Source organism: Coturnix japonica, chromosome 11, assembly GCF_054131305.1.
Source record: "Coturnix japonica strain WE chromosome 11, WE-NBRP24, whole genome shotgun sequence".
Taxonomy (NCBI): domain Eukaryota; kingdom Metazoa; phylum Chordata; class Aves; order Galliformes; family Phasianidae; genus Coturnix; species Coturnix japonica.
The window spans coordinates 15030369-15051232 of NC_140673.1; the positions used below are offsets into that span (position 1 = coordinate 15030369).

General features: G+C 43.4%; 1 protein-coding gene across 5 annotated transcripts in view; it reads right to left on the bottom strand.

Annotated features, from left to right (window-relative positions):
• Window positions 1-13016: 13016 nt before the first annotated feature.
• The window catches only part of LRRC8D (leucine rich repeat containing 8 VRAC subunit D), a 45589-nt gene continuing 37741 nt past the window's right edge, over window positions 13017-20864 (bottom strand). For all 5 annotated transcript variants that reach the window (XM_015870242.3, XM_015870241.3, XM_085511400.1 and 2 more), the window contains one exon: window positions 13017-18265. In XM_015870242.3, coding sequence (XP_015725728.1) covers window positions 15693-18263 — 2571 coding nt within the window. In that variant the 5' untranslated portion in view covers window positions 18264-18265 and the 3' untranslated portion in view covers window positions 13017-15692. The remainder of the gene's footprint in view (window positions 18266-20864) is intronic.

The following is a 20864-nucleotide window of genomic DNA, read 5'->3' on the forward strand; positions in this document are numbered from 1 at the left end:
GGAATGCACTAAGTGGATTCTCACCCATTTCCACTGAATCTGGCTGGATCAAGTGAGAATGCTAATGCAAATTCTCCTGAGTAAGCAGCTCTGAAGGGAAGATACCATGCAGAATAGATTCACATTCACTGGAAGGATGTCTGTCTAATGCTTATTCAAAATAAACACAAAGATCCAGAAAGCTCTATTCAGCTGGGTCAGTTAGCTGTTGCCCTGGTGTAAAACATACTGAGGGATTCAACAGAAGAAACTCTCCAGTAAGCTACACAAGAGACTACTGTACAAATGACAATAGGATTTCAAAGGGAGTGCCCGAGGGCAAAACATTGGGGCTGAACAGGAGGTTGTTAAGATGACAGAGAAATTATGAAATGTTCAGGAGAAAGACCAAAGACAAGGAAGTAAGAAACCAAGGTAGGACTCAGGGGTTTAAGGAGCAACAGCCATCTCCATGCACCTAGGAGAGAAAGGATCTTCAAGGCCCTACGCTCCCATACCTTCAGCTACCCTTAACTATCACAGCATTCCAGGTTGACAGGACCAGAGAGAACTTGCAGGATCTACTGCAAATTAGTAAAAGTACTAAGCATTTGCAATGCCTGTGCAGATCTTCATAAATACCTCTGGACTTGAAAGAGGACCTAACATTCCTAGAAATCCAACACAACCAGTCTTAGGCTTTGGGTTTAATTTCAGGAATCACTTTTAGATGTATAAGGCTGGCTAAACGGTGTCTGGACAGACAGAGAATGGGTAGAAGCAGTCCCCATTTGTGGGACATGCTGACAAAAGAAGCATCTGTGAATCTCTCCATTATTCTGCTAAAGAACATTTGTTCTGTGACTAATCCATCAGAATATTTACTCATTGGAGCATCCTGGAAAATAAATGCAATAGGACATGCAAGGAAAATAGGAGTCAAGAAAAATCCAGCAGAACACTAATAGTGTAACTGCCAATCAAGTTACAAGAGTACACACTTCTCTTTTTCTTACTGCCCAGAGTCACAGGGCTTAACCTTTATATTATGCTACTTATGTTACACTAAAAGTCAGGCTACAAAAGCCTACATACAGTACCCCAATAAACAAGTGATCACTGAAATCAGCACAGACATTCCTACAGACTTCAGAAAGTCCAGAATTGGGCCCATGCACATATAACATGGCAAAGTTACTCAGAAATTGCATGCAGTATCCAAATGTTGTGACAGGAACTGTTGCTATTCTATGGGTCATTTAACCATCTGAGAAAGATAGAGATAACTGAGGTGATTGTTACGGGGACAGAGATCTGACAAAGGAAAGAGAGCACATGACAAAGAGATCACCCAATGATGAAAAACTTATCCTTGCACCAAATAAACACCCCGCACACCAGACAGGGGAGTGGGGGTTTTCACATGCAGCCCTGAAAACACACAGATATATTTGGGCTTTTAATGTTCTTGTCCCAGAAGCAGAAGCTTTTGGAGAAGAAACTGGATCTGAGGGTAGAGTGAGGCTCTAGCAGGTATAACATTCAAGTCCTTGGATTCAATACAAGCAGGTCAGCAAAAGCGTATTATTTTAGACTTAATTATGATCAATGGCCCACTGTTGCTTTGAGTCTTTTTAAAACAAAGGCTCCTTCTTTTCTCCCTGCATGACTCCAAAAAGGAAAAATCTAATCTAAGCAAAGCAAAACAAAATGGAGACATAATAAGAGAAAGGGAACAGAACAGTATTGTACTTCAGTAGTTCCTGATGATCCAAAACATGAATGTTTCACTTCAGTGCAGAATCTCCCCGTACAATCCTGTTCTACTCTTGAATTCATGTTTTGCTACTTCCTTGGGTTTGTTTTGTTGTGTTTTGGTTGTGTTTTTTTGTAAATTCTTCAGAGTAGTACAGGGATAAGAGAACAATCAGTGATTTATCCAGGCACACACAGCAGCACAGTTATTGTGAAATACAGCTCTTCTGTAGTTTGGTGCTGTAACTACCCACACCCTTTCCTCTACTTTCCAAATGCTGTGTTTTCTACTAACCTTTCATTTAAAGCATTGTCTAAAACCTGAGGAAACTGCTTGAAATGCCTGTCAATCGCAGCTAACCGTGGTTAGCAACCAGGTACTGGCAACCAATCCTAACAAATCCGCTGTATTTCAATGCAGTGAAGCTGATCTAAATCTCGTTGACAATACTTGATGTGAGGATCATTCTTCTGGCCTTTGATGAAAGCTATCTGTCTCTTAACCCTGCTTAGAACAATTGTGACTGACATAATGTTTAAATCTACAGAACTACATCTCTACAGACTACCCAGGCTGTTAAAACAGCATTCCCAACAGTGGAATATAGATGTATTATTTTTTAACATAAATCTCCACTCATATGTGACATTTTCAAGGGATAGCCTTCTCTGCATTTTAGGACAGAGGAGAATTGGACAGGAACATGAACACCACATTGATTCTTTCTAGAAATCTAACTCCCTTAGGTGTTAACACAGAATCAGATCTTTCCATCTGAGCCTAGCTGAAGAACCATGGTAACCATCCAGAGCCATGCTGCTTTCAGTGGGCTCAGATGTCTGTCATCACAGCATAAATCAAAGCCATAACATGGTATTTCCAAAGCTGGCATGTTATGTCCTCTTTATGCATATACTGTACAACAGAAGCATAAGAAGTGTCCCAAAATTCAGACTGAGGGAGTGGAAACATTCTAAAGCAGAAGCATCTTAATGATGTTACCTATTATCTCCAAAAAACAAACCAAAGAACACAAAGAAGCAAACAATGAAAGCCAAAACAAACAAACAAAAAACACACAAAGAAACAACAACAAAAGAAGAAAACCCCAAACATTCAGAACATAAATGAAAAGTCAAACAAACTTAACTTACATACCCCTTTACAAAAAACACTAGAAACTTTCAGATGTACCATAGCACCAGCTTGCTGGAGTTCATGTGCTGCTATGGCTCTGCTGGAGCTGCATCAGCAACCCTCAAGCAGCAGCTGGCAGTCACCAGAAAAAGCAATTGCTTTAACTTTTGAGTCACAATGGCACAGAACTGAGTGTAACAGAACACATTTCAGGCTTTGGTTTGATTTTGGCATGATTTCCAGCAGCTGGTTTGTTGGGAATAGAGAATACTGGCTCCATTATCACACATCCCTAGAGGAAAAAGGATCTTTACAGAGCAACCTATTAGTAACTGGCAAATTATTAGTGCTCTACTTTTTGTGCATACAAATACTTAGAAGCAATTATGCTTATTCCTTTTTTGGTTTACAACTTACTCCCTGAAAGCCAGCTCTAGCATTACTTAATCTTGCAGGAGAGTGCTGATGGACATGTGCAGGACTCTGGGTTTTTTTTCCCTAAAGCCTCCACACTGAGTGACTCATAGCAACATAGGTGCCCTAAGAGGAAACTGACCTGGACTAGTCTTTGGTCATTGCCTGCTCACTGTCAGCCAGCCCATCATTGTCCTGGGGCATTACAATCAGTTGACTGTTTGCTCCCTCATTAAATATCTGTCCCACACCTACCCCCCCATCCTCCCTTGCCCTTCAAGACTAAGACAAACATACAACTAACACAAACATATACACACTGCAAATATTTTTCAAACCTTTTGTGTATATATTTATGTATCAGAAATGTCACAAACCCAGTTACTTTTTCCTCACAAGAAGCTCTGCTTTGAAGCACGATGCCTACTCCCTTCTTACAGAGGGCAGCTGAGATATCAATGTGCCATTCACAGCAAGAGTTTATTCACTCTGCTCTCCTAGAAAGTTTGAGCAGGCATATACATTAGAAGCACTTTTTAGGTAGAAGCATGTATGAAGAGCTGTGAGGTACCAAGACGATAAAAACCACAAAGATAAACAATACAGCAGCAGTCAGACAACCTATCTCAGAGTAAAAAGACATGTTGTATACGTTTCCCTTTAAAAAGAAAGTCACCATTAACAAAGATATTGCTGTTGTGACTGAAGACAAGAATGCCGAGCACGAGACATGAAGGTGCATAACTTCTCCCATCAGAAAAAGAAAACTCATTCCTGTCATAGGAACAGAAGTACACACACAGAAGGCTGTGGTGTTCAGTCCAATGCCTGGCCTTATCTCTGTAGAGCTGCTGGCACACAGTAACGTATTTGTTACTCTTGTTTTGTAGGGAAATGGACAGAAGAGAACACAGCTACTATTCTGCTGTGCTGCAACAAGCTTAGAACATTCTGAGAGGTAGACTTCTCTACAAGTATCATTCAGAAAGTTAGGACCTGCCTATGCTCCTGTGCCTCCATCCTCAGAACTCCCCGGATCTCACACAGAGTTTAAAAATGAGTAAAATTTAAACAAACAAACAAAACAACAAAAAAGTTATATTTATTTGCCCTTGCGTGCCACTTCCCGAGCCTTTGCTCTTGGGCCTCATTCTTGAACTCTGTGACTCCGAGCAACGTTTTCTCTCATCTTTAATTTATCACCAATATTGTTATTTAAAGCTCAGGTTTCCATGCTCTCTTGAGTCAGACTCCAGAGTCATACAGCAAACACACGGAGTTACAAGATCTGAGATAAAATCACCAGAATTTCAACAGACTGTTTGACATAACGTTGCAGATATTTTTTACTGTACTCCACAAGTAGTCTGTTCCAGGAACAATTTCCACGTGGCTCAATATATCCTGCCATCAGAGCGCTCAGCTTTTGTTCATTAAACTGTGTTATGCCGGTAAGCACGAGTGAGGGAGCTGGTCTGCAGAAGGTATTTTCCCATAGTGCAGGAAGGGAAAATTGCCGTCTGCTTTTGCCAGATTTATGGTATAATGTGCGCCCACTGGCACACAGTCAAGCTTTCATGTAGCAGTTTACTTCCAGGTTACTGGAAATAAGCTCTGTTGGGGAATCAACACACGGTTTTGCAAAAACAAGGAACATATGCAGAATCCTTTAGAATGTGGAAGATAAGTAAATAGCTGCAGTCTGCTTCCCATTCACTTCAAGGATGACAAAAACTTCTGCACTTTTCCTTTCAATGCAGCTCCTGTCTCTGGATCACCTTTTTCCACATAGTGTGTTTATTCTATAATCTGAGAATTCAGTATTGAACATGAGGTGCTTTTGTGCTTTCTCTTTGCTGTGCTTTGACTTCTCTGCACCAAGAAGCACTCATATGCATACATTGTTTTTTCAGCATGTGACTACAAGCAATTTTAATTTACCTGTCTAGAACTGGCTTTCAGCTTGCTGAGGACATCAGGTGAAGGACGCAGGGCTTTGAATCAAACCTTTGCATCTCCTCACCTTATTTTCACCTGAGAATTTGAGCAAGGATAGGGAAAAATGAACTTAAAGTTGCTTATGAAGTCTTAGAGCTCTTCCAGACCCACTTTCTTGAGCAAATTTCATCTGCTTCTGCACTGATTGCAACCAGCAAGGCAGTGTCCCACCTGTCCAGGATCCATCCAGCCAAGAGAGGGCTGCAACACAGCAACTGTCTATGCACTGAGCTTTGCCATTACCCTCCTCACAGCAGGCTGCCTATAAACCTGAATGTATGCTGTATACCTCAAAAAGGGCAGAGTTACATATCAGCAACTGTGGGTATGGTTTTGTCAATTTCAGCTCTCAGATCAAATTGGTGCTCTCATCTCATAACTGCATCATGGGAAATGAAAAAGAATTGATGGCACTGGACCTTTTCCCATTAAGGCTGGTGCCCACATCACTGAGCCACTACAGCAAACTGCACTGCTTGGCTCTCCTCTGGAAGGCTGATGGCAACACATGGAGCAGACACAAAGAAAGAACTCTGCCTTCTCAGCCTCATGCCCAGCTTCCTCCTACTCCTGGCTCAGGGCACCAGGGCAGGGCTTTGTGGCAGTCACTGCTGCTCATTCCCATCTGAATCAGACCAGCAAAGGCAGGGGCAACATGCAGCTCCAACATCTTTGGCCTCAAGCATGCTGCTTTGCCTGTTACTCATGTCCTTGTAAACATTTAGACCCAAGTGACATTTTAAGAACCCTGATTCTGTATGGTATTTGTATTTGCCCTTTGCATGCCTTGGATGGTGAAAATCAGTCACTGCAGCTTTACTTGTAGAAGGTTCAAGTCATGGTGTTTCCCAATAAACATCACATACACACAGCCCTTCGTTTCTACAGAGAACTGCACCAGAGTGTAAATATTTCAGGTACTCCTGATTCTAGAGCTTGTAAAAGGATATTGTTACAGGATCTGAAGGGCTGGATTGTGCAACTCTTACAACACCAAGCGCCTACTTGCACAAACAGCCCATTGAGAAAGCCTGGCATAGAAATGTTCCCCACGAGTCTGTGGTTTCAATAAACCAGCAAATTAGTTAAAGAAAGATAGAGCATCTCCAAAGGAGCTGAGGTCTCATCTCCAAGTTTTAAAGCACACCTTTTTTTTTTTCTGGGAAACTTAGCATGAATGTACAGCAAAGTCATGTCAGGATAAAAAAAAAAAAAAAAGGTATTCCCATGAACTGACAGGGTGCTGCAGTAAAACGGTTCCTCCAAATTAGTGGCAGTTTTGCATCAGATCTTGATAGGGAGGAATGATGTAGTCAGGCTCTACTGTTCCAGACTGGCAGTAAAAAAGAAGAAAAAGTGTTCACCCGAGTGATTTATCTCAGCAGCTCCAGGACAGCCTTGAGTTTCTTACATGGATATAAGTGATATCCAGAAATCTATAAGAGGCCAGTCCAGATGCCTTAGGACCTTTAATCCAATAAAGGCGCTGTGGGTCACTGTCAATCTGACTGCAGGGATGAAATTCCAGGCTGAAAATAAAGAAATAAATGAGCAAAAATATATAAATAAAATAAAATAAAAAATAAAAATCATGAGGAAGAGAAAATAAAGACTGTAGAGATTGCTGTCCAGCTTCTAGCAGGTTGAAATAGGAGTTCCCATTTACAATGGCTCAAAGCTGCAGTTTTTAAGAGAGGCAACTGGAAAAAGCAAGGGTAGAATCACTTTGGTTGTAAAGCCAAAGGAAAGGAAAATAAACATCTTAGGAACAGAGAGAAATCCATTAAGAGGGGGGCAGGACAAGAAGCAGCTCACCTCTCCACCCCAGCTATTGATCACATCCGGAGAAGCAGCCCAGTACGTTGGAGGATGGCTCCAGCAGATCTCATTTAACCCCACACGCTTCACATGACAGGGCTTCAGAAGGTGAGTGGCAAAGAGGCAGAGCAGCCCTCTGAGCAGCTGGCATGCTGACCTGCAGGATTCCTTTGCTTTTTGTGGTGTTAGGACTGATTCCAAACTCTCTGTCATCTCACAAGCTGTGCCTGACTTCAACTCTACAACATTAGAAACTGAACATTTCCAGCCCTGACTTCAATGACCGTTGAGCCACTGTCCTTTGCACAAGAATTCTGCAGGAGGATGAACACACTGCTGCCAGCAGCCACTCTATCAGAGGGCCCAGGGAAGGGAGAGCTGCTGGGAAGGGGGTTAAGGGGACTATGTAACAAGCACAGTGGGATGGATACCCACAGCTCCTTCCTTGGCTGCAGAACAGCAGAGTGGAACAGAGTGGAACAGAGTGGGCCATGGGCCTGCCTGGGGCATGTGGGGTGGCATAGCTGAGGAGGGCTCTGTCCCATGCCGCAGCTGGCACCACGCAGCAGCTCCAACAGGTAGCACCTCTGTGTCAACACCATGGGGTGGTCTGGGAAAAGCCAGAGGGATGTATGCTGGGGAGGGAGGGGAGAAGAAAGCAAGGCAGAGAAACTAGCTCTTCTTCCAGAGTTATTGCAAGTAGCCCATAATAACACTGTCATGGCACAGGAATGTATGTTCTGTCAATGGCTACCAGCCATGTAGCATCACTCAGGCCTGTCACCATGAGCTGTGCTTCCACCCATGCCAAGCAGGACCCTGAAAGGAGATTTCCATGTAGCAGTCATCCTTAACTGGGTTTCACCTCCAGCAACTTCCCTTGCTTTCTCTTCAGCCTACAAAAACTCATGGCATCCTGCTATCCTATAGCAAGGAATTTCACAGCTCAATCCAACAGCACTGCACCAAAACCCCCACATTCGTCTTGTGCTAAGGCAAGCATGTTGGGGCTGCTTTTTGTTGTTGTTTGTTTTATGTTTGTTTGTTTGTTTACCAAGACATGTAATTCACAGCTACTGGCAGAAAGGGAGCCAGTTCTGCTGGCAGGGGGCTGCTGAGGGCAAAGGCCTTGGGGCATTCCCCTGTCAGGCCAGAGCAGGGTCCCAGCACAGGTTGCCTCCTCTCCTCCTCAACTCACTGTGCACTGTGCCAGGAGCACTGATGGGCACTGGGCCTGGTTTGCTGTTGATCTCCAAGAGCCCAGCAAGCAGGAAACTGCTGCCTACACAGGTTTTTCTGCATTTCACAGGGCTGCTAGTGTACCTACATCCAGTGCCTGTTCATCCTTTAAGCTTCTCTGAACTCATGTCCTGCATGGAGCTTATCAAACCGTAAACATTTTCTAATGTTAGCAGCAGCCCTTCACTTCAGGCTTCCAGAAGCGCTGCTCTGTGCAGTGGTGCTAGATCCCCAAGGTCTTGGAAGCCAGCCCCTCTCAGCCTGGTTAGGGTGGAGCAGCAGGCTGTGGGGCTAACCCACTCATTTTGGGAGCCCCCACGAGGCCCTATGCCTGCTGCTCTGCTCCTCTGAGCAAGTCAGCTATTAGGAACGTTGAAAGCATAATGAATGCTAAAAACATTTAATTAAACAAATATATTCAGAGTTAAACATGTTGCTAAGGCTGATCAACACAAGCGTAACACTAAACAAAGCCCTGCAGGCGCCACGACCTCGCCTGGGTGGGAAGGCAACCTGGAATGTTGTGCTCTGAAGGCACGCTGCCCTCCCAGTGCATTGCCCCCTCTTTCCCTCAGCAATGGCAGCCTGCTTGGGGGCAGGTCACCCATCCGGCCCTGCTCCGAGCAGGATGGATAGAGCTCCTAAGTCTGCAGGTCAAGGCTGTGAGAGGCCTGACAGTCTCCCTGAGGGAAAGGCACTACAGAGTGGGGAGAAGCCCACAGCAAAATGCTCCCAATAGATGGGATTGGCAACCACCACCTTCAAGTGTGCTCCTGGTGCTGTGGAGGAGGTGAAGAGCAAACTTGAGCAGCAAGCACCTGCCTTTGGGTGGGGGCACTGAGGCATGCAACACCCTGGCACTCTTTCCTGCAAACCAACAGACCAAAAGAAACACTGAAAGAAATAAAATCTGAACCCTTCCCATGGGGAGTGCCAGGCATTCTATGTAACGAAAGCCCTGCAGAGGGTCTCTGCCCACCTTGATGCAACTCGAGCCAAGTTTGTCAGACTAAATACCCTGAGAGAACTCAGGAGAGCAATGGCAGTGATGAGCATTATAAAACAAACATGCCCAAGCAACATGTGAAGAAAGGCTGAAGAAACGGGTTTTAATATATTGCAGGCAAAAAATTCCAAGGGGTGAAAAAGATGCACTTACTGCAAGGGGGGCTGTGATGAAGACAGGCACCAGGTGCTCGCCACACATTGCAAACAGCGTAAGAAACACCCAGCTCCATTTCCAACAGGCATCAGGGGAAGCCATTAGAACACAAAACAGAATGAGCCCAACTATGGTAGTGATGTTATGGGGGCTGCTTCTCTCAGTGGGCTGCAGTTCCCCATGGCTGTTAAGAACTGGGGCAAACAGGCCCTGTGTGCCCCCCAGCCCTGCAGCACTTCCACGGAGCAGCCCCAGAGCTGGGGAGGGGACTGCAGCCTCCCCAGGGGAACCTCACCTCTGCTTGTGTGGTCATCACCTGCTAGCAGGAGCTGGGAGAATCCCAGTCCCACCCCAAGGGGAAGCTGCAGGCCGAGTTAGAGCACAGAAGTTTCCCTGCAGGGCGCTGCTGGGCACTCAGTCAAGAGCTGCACTGGTGGTAGGGTTCTGGCCATGCTGGTACTGAGCATTAAAGGCTCTGCAGGACTGAGCTTATTGTAGATATTGGGGCTGCAGTGAGAGGGAAAGGGATGCATACAGGCAGCAGAAACACTGTCACCAGAAGGTCCTGAGAGATGGATGTGCAAAAAGGAAAAAAACAATAAAAACCTAAAAAGAGAAACTCAGGGTGCCCAGCGACTGAGCTCACCTTGCAGCAGAAGCAGCAGGCAGGACTTCATATGGTCTAAAACCTCTGAAATGTCACACTTAAGAGTGAATGGATGCTCCATCTCCTCTCAGGACTGTTGATTCCCTTCTTTTTTTTCTGCATCTCATCCCATTATCAGGATCCCCATCTTCCAAGCACAAGGCTTGGCAGCCTCAGCAGCAGCCTCTTTACAATGCAGCTAGGGGCACGATTTTGCATGGTGTTTCCCAGAAACATATTCAGAGAGGAGTGAGATAAACCCAGCAGCAAGGAGTCCGGTGGGATGCTGTTGCCCCTTCAGCCACCCCCAGCCCAGCTGTGCCAGGGCAGCTCCAGGAATGGCGATCAGCCCGCCCCAGGCTGCAGTGTTTGTTCTAGAGGTGCTACAAAATGCTGGTTCTGAAAAGGTTTTGAAACTCCACTTCTAAAAACCACCTGAAGCTGCAGAACTACCCAGAACTGGTTTCCAGAACAGCAGCATGTTCATGCATTTATTCTTAATGGTCTATGCAACCCAATCCTAATCCATGATTTTGTTGTTTATGGGCACAACGTGTTCGTTTTATGGGAACAGACCTGCTCTGTGCTGGAAGGCTTCCGGCAAGAGACTATGGTGTTAATTTAGAAGATGGCATTCTTCCCAAACAGTCATTATTAAACCAGCAACCCGACGTTACCTCCAGCATCAAGGGGCAGCATGATGTTGGAGGCAAGACAGAACAAAGGTTCTGGCTCCAGCAATTGTAACAGGGCTTTAGGGGTTGTTCTCTTTGGGGCAGGGAGATGCAGCCTGGCCCCCCTCCAGCGCCTGTGGTTTTACTGACCCCCACTTCAGCTGCATTGTGTGGAAGCGCACCGCTGCGGAGCTGCCCCTTCTGCACCCATGCCTGGCTGAATTGCAGGAGCTATTTTCAGCATCTCTCTGCCAGATGTAACATCTCCCATGACTTTTATCGTGGAATGGGTGCTTGTTTGTAATCAGCTTGGAAAATCTGTTACTGAGCTCGATTCCAGAGCTTCATCTTTGCTACAGAAACTCTAACTCAGTGACACAGCCTTCCCGCCCTTTAACAGCATGAGGAATGATTTGCTGTCCTGGGAAACTGGTCACAGCATAAGCCCTCGGGGTTTTGCAACATCAGTGCTCGATGGCACTGGTTTAAGTGCTGAACACACTGTACGAGCACAAGTGGCCAGTCTGAACCGGGAACATTTCTGCTAAAATCACTCATGGTTCAGGGAACCCGACTGTAAGCTAATCAGCGGTTCAGGTGGCAGTTTTGACAACTCACAGCAGTGGACAAGAGGTTAAAGTCAAGGTTAAAAACACAAGACTTTTTCTCAGTTCTCTTGTGACTGGTAACATCAAGGACCACCTCTCAGCATGTTCCTAATCAAAACAAAAACAACAAAAAATGATTAATTTAAAGGCCATCACAAAATTTACATCCAAACAAAGAGAGCACCCAGGCTGTGAAGGGCGCTGCTGCCAACCTTTGCCTTGCAGTGAGGCTCGCTGGCCATTACAGCGCTGCACCATGGTTGCAGATGGCCTTACTGTCACTGGGGGATGCAATGTTTCACACTATACCTGTGACAAAACTGGGGCTAACGCATCTGCACAGCTCTTTTCCAAGGAATCTCAAACTCCGGTCCTCTTGAGCTGCTTGGCAATCAACACATTCAGGAAGAAGTCTGTCTCAGTCTGCACTTCTGCAAACAAACACATTTCTTATCTTTTGGTTTGGCCTGAACAGAGCATTAGGAGTCACTGTCTGGCTCATGTTCCAGCTGTGCTGCGTTAACTGGGAGGAGGATTACTGGAATCACCATCACTAACCTGTTGCTAAGTCTTGGCAAATGTTTGGCAAAAGTTAGGGAACAGTATTTCATTCACACTAGAACACTTCAGCAAATTCCAGTCTTTTATCCTCATCTTCAGCACCCTCACCGGTTCACATGCCACACACCTGACAGAAGCCTCATTTTTGCATGATCACAAGCTACAGATTTACTCAGTACCGCCAGGTTCCTGCACACAGTTAATTCTCTTGAGAATGGGGAAGGTTTGAAATGTAAAATTGTTCCTGCAGGGGGTCAGGATGGCAGTCAACATCACCGCTGTATAGCAGGACCTAATTTGTCAGACCTGGCTTTAAGAACAACAGTTCAACCATTGCCTTCGCATAACTGTAACATCTTTACATTCTGTGTACATGGAATGATGTTAGAAAGAATAGCTATTTCCCTAAGGTTTGTATTAAAACAGTCTGCTAACTGACATTGGAGAGGGGAGAATGGATCCCCCATGACCAGACATTAACAGTGTAGCAAAGGGGAAGCCCAGATGAGAGGGAGCAGCTCAGGACTGCAATACCATCTACTTAGCATCAGAGAACTTTTGCTTAGTGCAACATCTTCCAGCCTGCTCAGAATGCAATAGCTCAGTTTGTGCCACAGGGTGCAAGTGTTCCAAAAGGACAACTAACTGGAAAACTGAAGGATCTTCTCAGAATTGTGTTGCAGTGGTGGCAGCAAACAGAATAGGCATCTCCTATTTCCTCTTTTTTAAAGGAACACAAACATATTTTCTTCCAGAGCCACAGGTATACCATACAAAAACCTGCTGGCCATGTAAAAATGGTGGTACCTCATTTAAATTATGTATGTGAAGAAACAATCCCACCCATTTTGATATAACCTGTTGTAGTTAGAAACTATTCCTACAGGATTTACTAGGAATGCCTTCTTTAATGTCTTCTTTAATTTACAGGCACCAGAGAGCAAGTTCAACAAAAGACACTTGAAATCAGAGACTTCACTTTGCAAACGTGTTTTCCCCCCATAAAGAACAGAATAGAAGAAGATATGAACATCTTATTTATTAAATCAAATAGAAATGCAAAATATGTTTCACATGCCTTACATGGAAAGGAGATGGACTTTCAAGACCTTAAAGCAAGAGTGTGTCAGTTGACAGGCAGGAAACGGGAACATTATAAACAGTCACAGAGAGGAGGAAGGAATGGGGAAGGAGGCGACCTGGGGAAGATGGGCAATTCCTCCCCACACTGAGAAGGTTCTCCTAAAAACAGGAACGGAGCTTCTGCTAAGTAAGCATCACAAGCCTGAAGTTAAAACACGCTTATTTGGAGGAGGGTGCCTAAATGAGTACAATCGGCTAACAACTAATCATACAGGGACCTAATTTATTCATACTGTACTCATATTAAGTGAACATGGGCTTATTTTTTAACAACGGTAGGGACACCAGGAGCATCAGAACATCCAAAAAAGCCTTTTAAAAAAGCAGGATCAGCCTGAGGCTGCGTTCTGTGTGACGCTGCTATTAAATTAAGAGGAAAAAAAAAGAAAAAAAAAGAAAAATATAAAGAAGAAAAATATAAAAACAGTTCTGAAGGTTTTAATTACTTTGCCATCTTCCAACTCTTCCTCCCTCCTACACACAATTTCTTGGAAACTGAAATGACAGTCAACAGCAAATACAATGCACACACCAATATTATTTTCCACAGTTTTTCTAAGAGTTATTAGTCCAGTAATTTTAAAGTGATCTATGTGCAAAAAAAAATTTAACATGTGAAAGAATTTCTTAAAAGCACAACAAAAAAAATCCATCGCAGACTTAACAACTCCTAGTTGAAAAAAATAATAATCATCTGAGAATTAGCACAAATATCTCCCAGTGGAGAAGAGATCAGTAACTGCAAGTGTTCTGCCAAACCTGTGCCTTGGTGCTGCACAACTGTCAACATCCCATTTACCAGCAGCTGGCAAGGAGAAAACAGACCGTATCCCAAAAACCCACCGTTCATTAACCAGTCTTCTGATGCACATAAGCATATGGTGTAGGTATGTATTTGGAGACTGCTATCTACATCTGAGAACAGTCACCCCAACATGACTAATAGTAAATGATTAACAATAAAATGTGCAAGGATCGTAAGAGCAGTATTTAAATTACTTCTGACTGCTCAATGCCCCCAGGCCTAAACTATCCCCTCGTTAATAGTGGTGTAAGTCAGGGCAGCTCTGGTGAAGCTGCAACAGAAATTGCTGTGCATGAGGATTTGTGTGTGAGAAGAACGGTCCCTTGAACGTCAGACTAGTTCAGTCCTGACCGCACTACAATAGGGAATTGTGTTTAAACCATGAGTAATCATGTAATCATCTCCCAGCATAGTACTTCTTTTCTGCACACATGGAATGTAAATGGCCAGGATTTACAACTGATGATTTTGCAGATTTAATGGATTGTATTTCTTTAATGGTTCTGGCAAGTTTAAGCTCAGTTTAAAAAAAAAAAAAAAAAAAAAGGAAAGAAAAGAAAAAAACCACAACCAAAAACAGCAAAAAAAAAAAAACCAACAACCCCAACATCAACAAAATCAACCAAACAAAAAAATCCCACGCTCACTGCTGTCTGCTTTTTTCTTTATTTGATGACTTATCTGGCACACATTTAGGGTTTTCTAACAGTGCATAAATGTTCAAAAATACCAAATTACCGGGGCTGGGGTAAGGGTACCTACGGTTAAAGTCTATGTGCGGAAGATATGCTACAATAGGTGATAAAGCTAAATCATGTTTGGGTAATTCTAAGTCTCTGTCATTAGTCTGGAAAATAGAGCAGACAACCCTGTTCCGAGGCAAGGGCTGTGAAACAAAACAATCACTGACTCTTGTAAAACATCTCGAGTTTCCCAGATGGAAACTCCAAAGAGAAGCAAAACACCAGCAATTAAGTCACCTGCTGCTTAATGCCTCTCAAAAGTTACCATACAGAACAGTTCAAACGTCAAAATTATCCCCAGCTTGGAAGGCCAGTGGCACTACATCCCCTCCTACCAGCTCCTGCTACTCGGGACAAAGAAGCCTTAAAGAAGCTGGGGTAGAGGAGCTGTAGAACAGGACAGGACCTCGCAGCTTTGAGGGAGTCACACTAGGTCATAGACAAATCTCATCCATGAGGCCTTTGAGAATGAAGAATGAGGGCAAACACGTTTGGCCCCATGCAAGCCACATACCTTAGTGCAGGAAACTGGTGGCTTCATTTGCTGAGAATGGCTAAACCCTAACAACACACCAATGTGTGTTTCAAGTGCTGTTAGAACCATCCCATATACAACACTTATCTTTGTTTTTCCTCCCACAATGCACTAAAGTAAATCCAGACCTTAAAGAATAACTTGCATAGTAAGAAAAGGTCATCAATTTAATCATTTACTTTAAGCAGGCAAGCAAATTTGTAAACATTCAAAAGCGGCAGCATCCAAGTTACAAACAATTTAAGGAAAAAAAAGAATTGAGATTATTAAGGTTCTTTTTATCCTCCCGGAAATTTTGGAAATAATCTTTTCAAAACACTGCAAACATTGAACACTCGGTTACATCTCTTATAATCCCACTAGTAGCCTTGCCTTCCAAGGAATTCTGCTTTCTAAAGACGCACGGTCTCACAATAGCCACACTTTTTAGCATTCGCTGTTTGGAAGTTAGCTACTCAAGCATTTCACCTCAGCTTAAATCCCATTAGCAAAGGGAATGCTTGTGTCTTGGTTCAATACCTCTTTAACTTCCAAGGGCAAAGTGTCAAAGAGGTGATCTTCCACGACAAGCCCACTTTTCCTGAGAAGCTGACACTGCCCCAGCGTGGCTGGCAGACGGTCTAAGCAGTTTCCCTTCAGTTCCAGATGAGTCAGCTGCAACAGTTGACCAACTTTATCTGGGATTGAGGTAATACAGTTTTGTCCCAGACTCAAAGTCCTCAATTTAACACATTTAAACAACTGTTTTGGCAAAACGTCGACTTTGTTTCCTGTGATGTGAAAATGCTGCAGATTTTGAAGCAAACTTATTTCCACTGGAATCATTGCAATTGAGTTGTAGCTTACATCTAAACATCTAAGTTTCTGTAAACTGAACACTGCGGCTGGTAAGGATTCGAGTTTGTTATTGGAGAGGTAAAGAGACTCTAAGTTCTTTACGTGGGTAATGGAGGAAGGAATGTTGACTATTTTATTGTGCCACAGCTTTAAACAAGTCAATCTTTTTAAGTGCTGGAAACTGATGATTTCTTCAATTGTGCGTATGCTATTTGATTTTAAATCCAGTTCCTGTAAGTTAGAGAGGCTAAAGATGGCATGGGGAATTCTCTCCAGTTCACAGTTCTGCAGTTCCAATTCCGCAACATTCATCATCTTCTTAAGGCTATTCAGTACCACGAGCTTAGTGCCGTCATTATGAATGACCAGTTTTGTCAGATGCGGTGCCACATCTGTGATATTGGGGGGGATTTTGGTCAAATTGCTCTTCACGTGGAGAATTTTAAGGTGTCTCAACTCTCTAAGAGACTCAAGCCCTATCATTTTATTGTTTTCAGAGTTCAAGTTGCCTATCAAGTACAGTTCACGGAGGTTTTTGAGCAAATACACCCACGCAGGAATTTCTGCGACATCTGTGAATTTCACATAAAGGCATCTCAAATGGTCCCGGAGGAAGCTGAAGGCAGTCTGCTCGACCTTCGCAGGGCAGTGGCACAGATGAAGCTCCTGAAGATTTGTCATCTGGGAGATTTTTGCTGGGATTTTCGCTTCAGGAATCAGCTCCAGTTTTAACACATCCAGATCCGTCAGATCAAAGACTGCATCAGGGACCCCCGACAGCATAAAAAGGTGCAACTCTTGCTTATCCTGGGCATTGCGGGACACGTGTTGCCGCAGCTTTTCAAAAGTCCATTCGTGGTTTAAACTAATTTCACGTAGTTTGTTCTCACTTACCTCTGACAAGAAGACACCAAACCTTTTAGAATAAAGCTGGTCATACTGATCCACCATATGCAAAAGAAAAGCAAAGTCATTTTTCACATCGGGAATATCACTGAAACTACTTTCTTCTCTGACCTTTTCAAAGGAATATTCTTTTAAGGGTATTCGGAACAGCCAGAAGAGTGTGTAGAGACAGATAAAACCATAGACGCAAATGAGAGAAATATAGCTGATAAGCAACTTCTTCAACATGTAAGCCATGTTGTGCGTACATTCAAACTGCGTGTAGCCAATCAGGTGTTCCACTTTCGGGTTGCAGATGTGCTCAAAACTAATGGTGTTGACAAAGTTTGCAGTATAGCAGAGAATAAATATGAACTTGAAAGTCTTGATGATAGTCTGGCCAACGTACAGTTTGTAAATCAGATCACTGTCCTCCACGTGAGCCCGGAACTTACGGACTTTCTCAAACAGAGCTTTGGCTTGTTCTCCATCTTTTTTATCTAAAATAGTGACACTGGGAACTTCAATCATTGGCTTGTCAGCTGAAAATTTGAAGCCAGACTTTGTTATCATAGGCGTGCTGGCACTTGGGCTTCCTTCATCACTGCTAGTGGAAACATACTTGGGCAGGGACTGGGCACCAGTTAACCTCTGTTTGTTCTCCTCAGAGTCCTCACATGCGGTTTCAGACAGTGCTTTTGTAGTCCAGGGGGACTCAAAGCACTTCCCTAATATGGAAACAAAATGCTCAATTTTTGAGCAGGTCTTGGGATATTTGAACCAAAAATTGCTACTGACTATTAAAATAATGGTATGGATGAGAACAAGATAGGGAAAATACTTTGAATACCAAGGAAGAGCCAAATGATAGCACATCTGGTTAATAAATACATATTGCTGAAAATCCAAATTTGTTTTACGGCCTGTAGAATCCTTCTGCACCTTCTTCGGCTCCTGGCTTGATTCAGTGGGTTGATACTGAGGAGAGGTAGCTCTGCTCAGAGGTACATCAGGTGTTACAGTAGGGGCACTTCCAAAAGAAACCGTTCTCATTGATGCTTCTTCTCCTTGACCAGTGGTTGTTTCAACAGTGGTAAAGTCAGCCTTCCCTGATGTGCTGGGTTGTGCTTTTGAGTTTACAGTAGACTGCAAAACTGGCAAGCAGACCACTTGGTCTTTGGTCAGTTGCATGGTTCCAGCAAAAATGGCAACCATTAACATCACGACCGCTAGATAATCCATAAACACATCCCACCATGGTTTCAAGATACGATAGGTTGGCTGGATGTCATTGAGCGATGCAACTTCTGCAAGGGTAAACATTCCTACAAGAAAACAAAAATGAAACCAGTGAGTAGGTTACTTTCCCATTTGAAAAACAATCACACCATGGATATACAAGTCCTCAAAAGACGTATGTTTTCATTATAGTTTGTTGGATATCACACGTTGTCTATTATTTCACTCAACAGGGTTCTCACAAGGGATACGTATGGAAATGACTCATTATTTTAGCATCAAAACAGAAAGATTCTCACTTCAGGCCAGATGACATTTATGTAGACTTCACCCTTCACAGTACAAGCACCAAGGCCCGGTCTGTGCAACTGAAAAGATCCATAACTGATATACACTAGCAACAAAAGGAAAAAAGTGACTACATTGCATAAAATCTGACTCTGTAAAAATGACTGATTGAGTCTTTGAAAATGTGAAACTCACTATTAACTGTTTTTGTATGAGATCACAGCAGACTGCATAAAGATGCATCAGATTCATTACTTATAACTTACAGCACACCAGTTTGTACAGACTTGCACAGCACAAATCCTAAACAACAGCATCACGATGGCCATGAATATGCAAGACCATGGTCTCATTATTTCCAGCATGCATTTCTTACTGTTACAGACCCTAGCAAGGAACTCACAATGCAGGCACCACCTCAACCATAGGGTAGGCCCCCCACTCCAGCCCCCCACTATCCTCTCTGCATAACATGAGCTACAAACTCCTGCTTGCCTTCACATCTCCCAGTGCTTACCTAGATGGAGTCAGAGCAGATTAGCTCAGAACTGCTACCCAGAACATTCAGCAGTCAGGTAACAACAGTGTGTGGAAGAACAGCATGAGCCATTTGTGCTAATGTGAACAGACATTTCGAAGGGCCCTCCTTGCACTGAAGGCACAACAGCTGCCTGCCCAGGACAGGTGAACACAAACAGCCACTTCTTGCATGGATGCTTTTATCATGCAAGCCATTCAGAAGAGATGCTCTGAGATCTCATGCTGCTTTCCCTGTGGGCTCATCCACCTTGCCATCCACACGAATTTCCCCTCCACTCAGATGCTCAAGCATCAACACAAGTGCCAACACAGAAAGGACCAGACATGCTTGCTGACTACAGGAACTCCTCTCACCAAATGAAAGAGATTTTTTTTTTGCTTTTGCCATGAGAACATCTGGCTTAAAGCACTGCAGTCCAACCACTGCATCCTTGTCTGCTCCAAGCAGTTAAAGCAATGAAGAAGAAACAAGTCCTAATTCATCTAGAATTGGGAAGAACTGGAAGAGCAGTTTTAAAAAGCTAAAAATTGCCTGTCAGACCTCTGTTGTACACAAAACTATTTCAAAAAAAGGTTAGAGCTTGTGCAATCCTCTTTGTGAGGCTGTAGTCAGCATAATGTAACAGGAGCTTTACACTCAAACACCATATCCATTGCTCTGAGCATATATTCTCTTTCAAGTTACTGATGTCAAAATAGTTCTTCTGTGGGTGAAGATTTTCAGTTACAAAAGACATTAGAAATATCCTATGTTGTATTACTGCCTAAAGTTGTGTACATCACAGAAAAGGCAGAGTATTCTGTAGTTATCAAAATCAACTCTGGGATCTGAAAACTGGTTTCCTTCCACACATCTAAAATAGTCACACACTCTGTGCCTTTAAAAACAGAATGCAAACTTCAAGCCTACACACAGTCCAAAGGCATGTTCTGACTGACAAGCTGTAAGCAACTTTGTTATTTTCTCCCTCAAATCCATCATTACATTTATCTATCTTCGATTTTACTACAATACTAACCATAAAAGTTAATTTTTGTTTTGCACTTGCAGTTGCCCAAAAATAGTCAAAATATTAAGAGGTACTCAGAAGAATGGATCCAATTCAGTACCATGTTTTGAGGCTTTCCTTATGCCAATACTGAATTTAGACTATTTTAAGTTTTTATTACCTGTTCTTTGAGTTTGCTAACTGCAGTATTCCTTGGATTTGGTATGAAGTATATCATTGCTCATTTTCACCTCCTTTCATGGGCGTTAGATTGGGGCTGGGTTTCATGACCAGCCATAGGAATGGCATAGCTAAGTAAGAGGCAAACTGTTGGAAATGTGGTTGACTGCATGAGCTGTGACTTGCTGTCCTCTATCTTCTCCCCTCAAGGCCACTGTGGGCTCCATTCACAACATCAGCGCAAAAACTGTAAGCAGGCAACTCAGTAAGTACTAAGCAGATGAAATGCCTGATTTTTCACAGTAAAAACACATCCTTGTGACTCACAAGGCACCAAACAGACCTTGAGCATCAGCAGAAGGCACACAGATCTAGACCCAAACTGTGGTTCCTGGAGAGAACTATCTTTCAATTCCCAATATGGAATGTAGGGACATAGTCTCCTTTTAGAATAGCACATTAGTTCAGTATTAGAAGAAATTTATCTCAAGCCTGTTACAGCAGAACATGCAGAGTTGCACAGCTACAAAAAATTAGACTTTTACTTTAAGCAAAACAATCTTTTTTCCAAAGCCCTTTGTCTCCAGTTCTGTAACCTGGATGACTCTCCAGGAGAACATCTAGATCCAATACTTGCAGCCAACCACTGGGGCATCTCTCTTTTGTTTTATATAAGCTAATATAATTG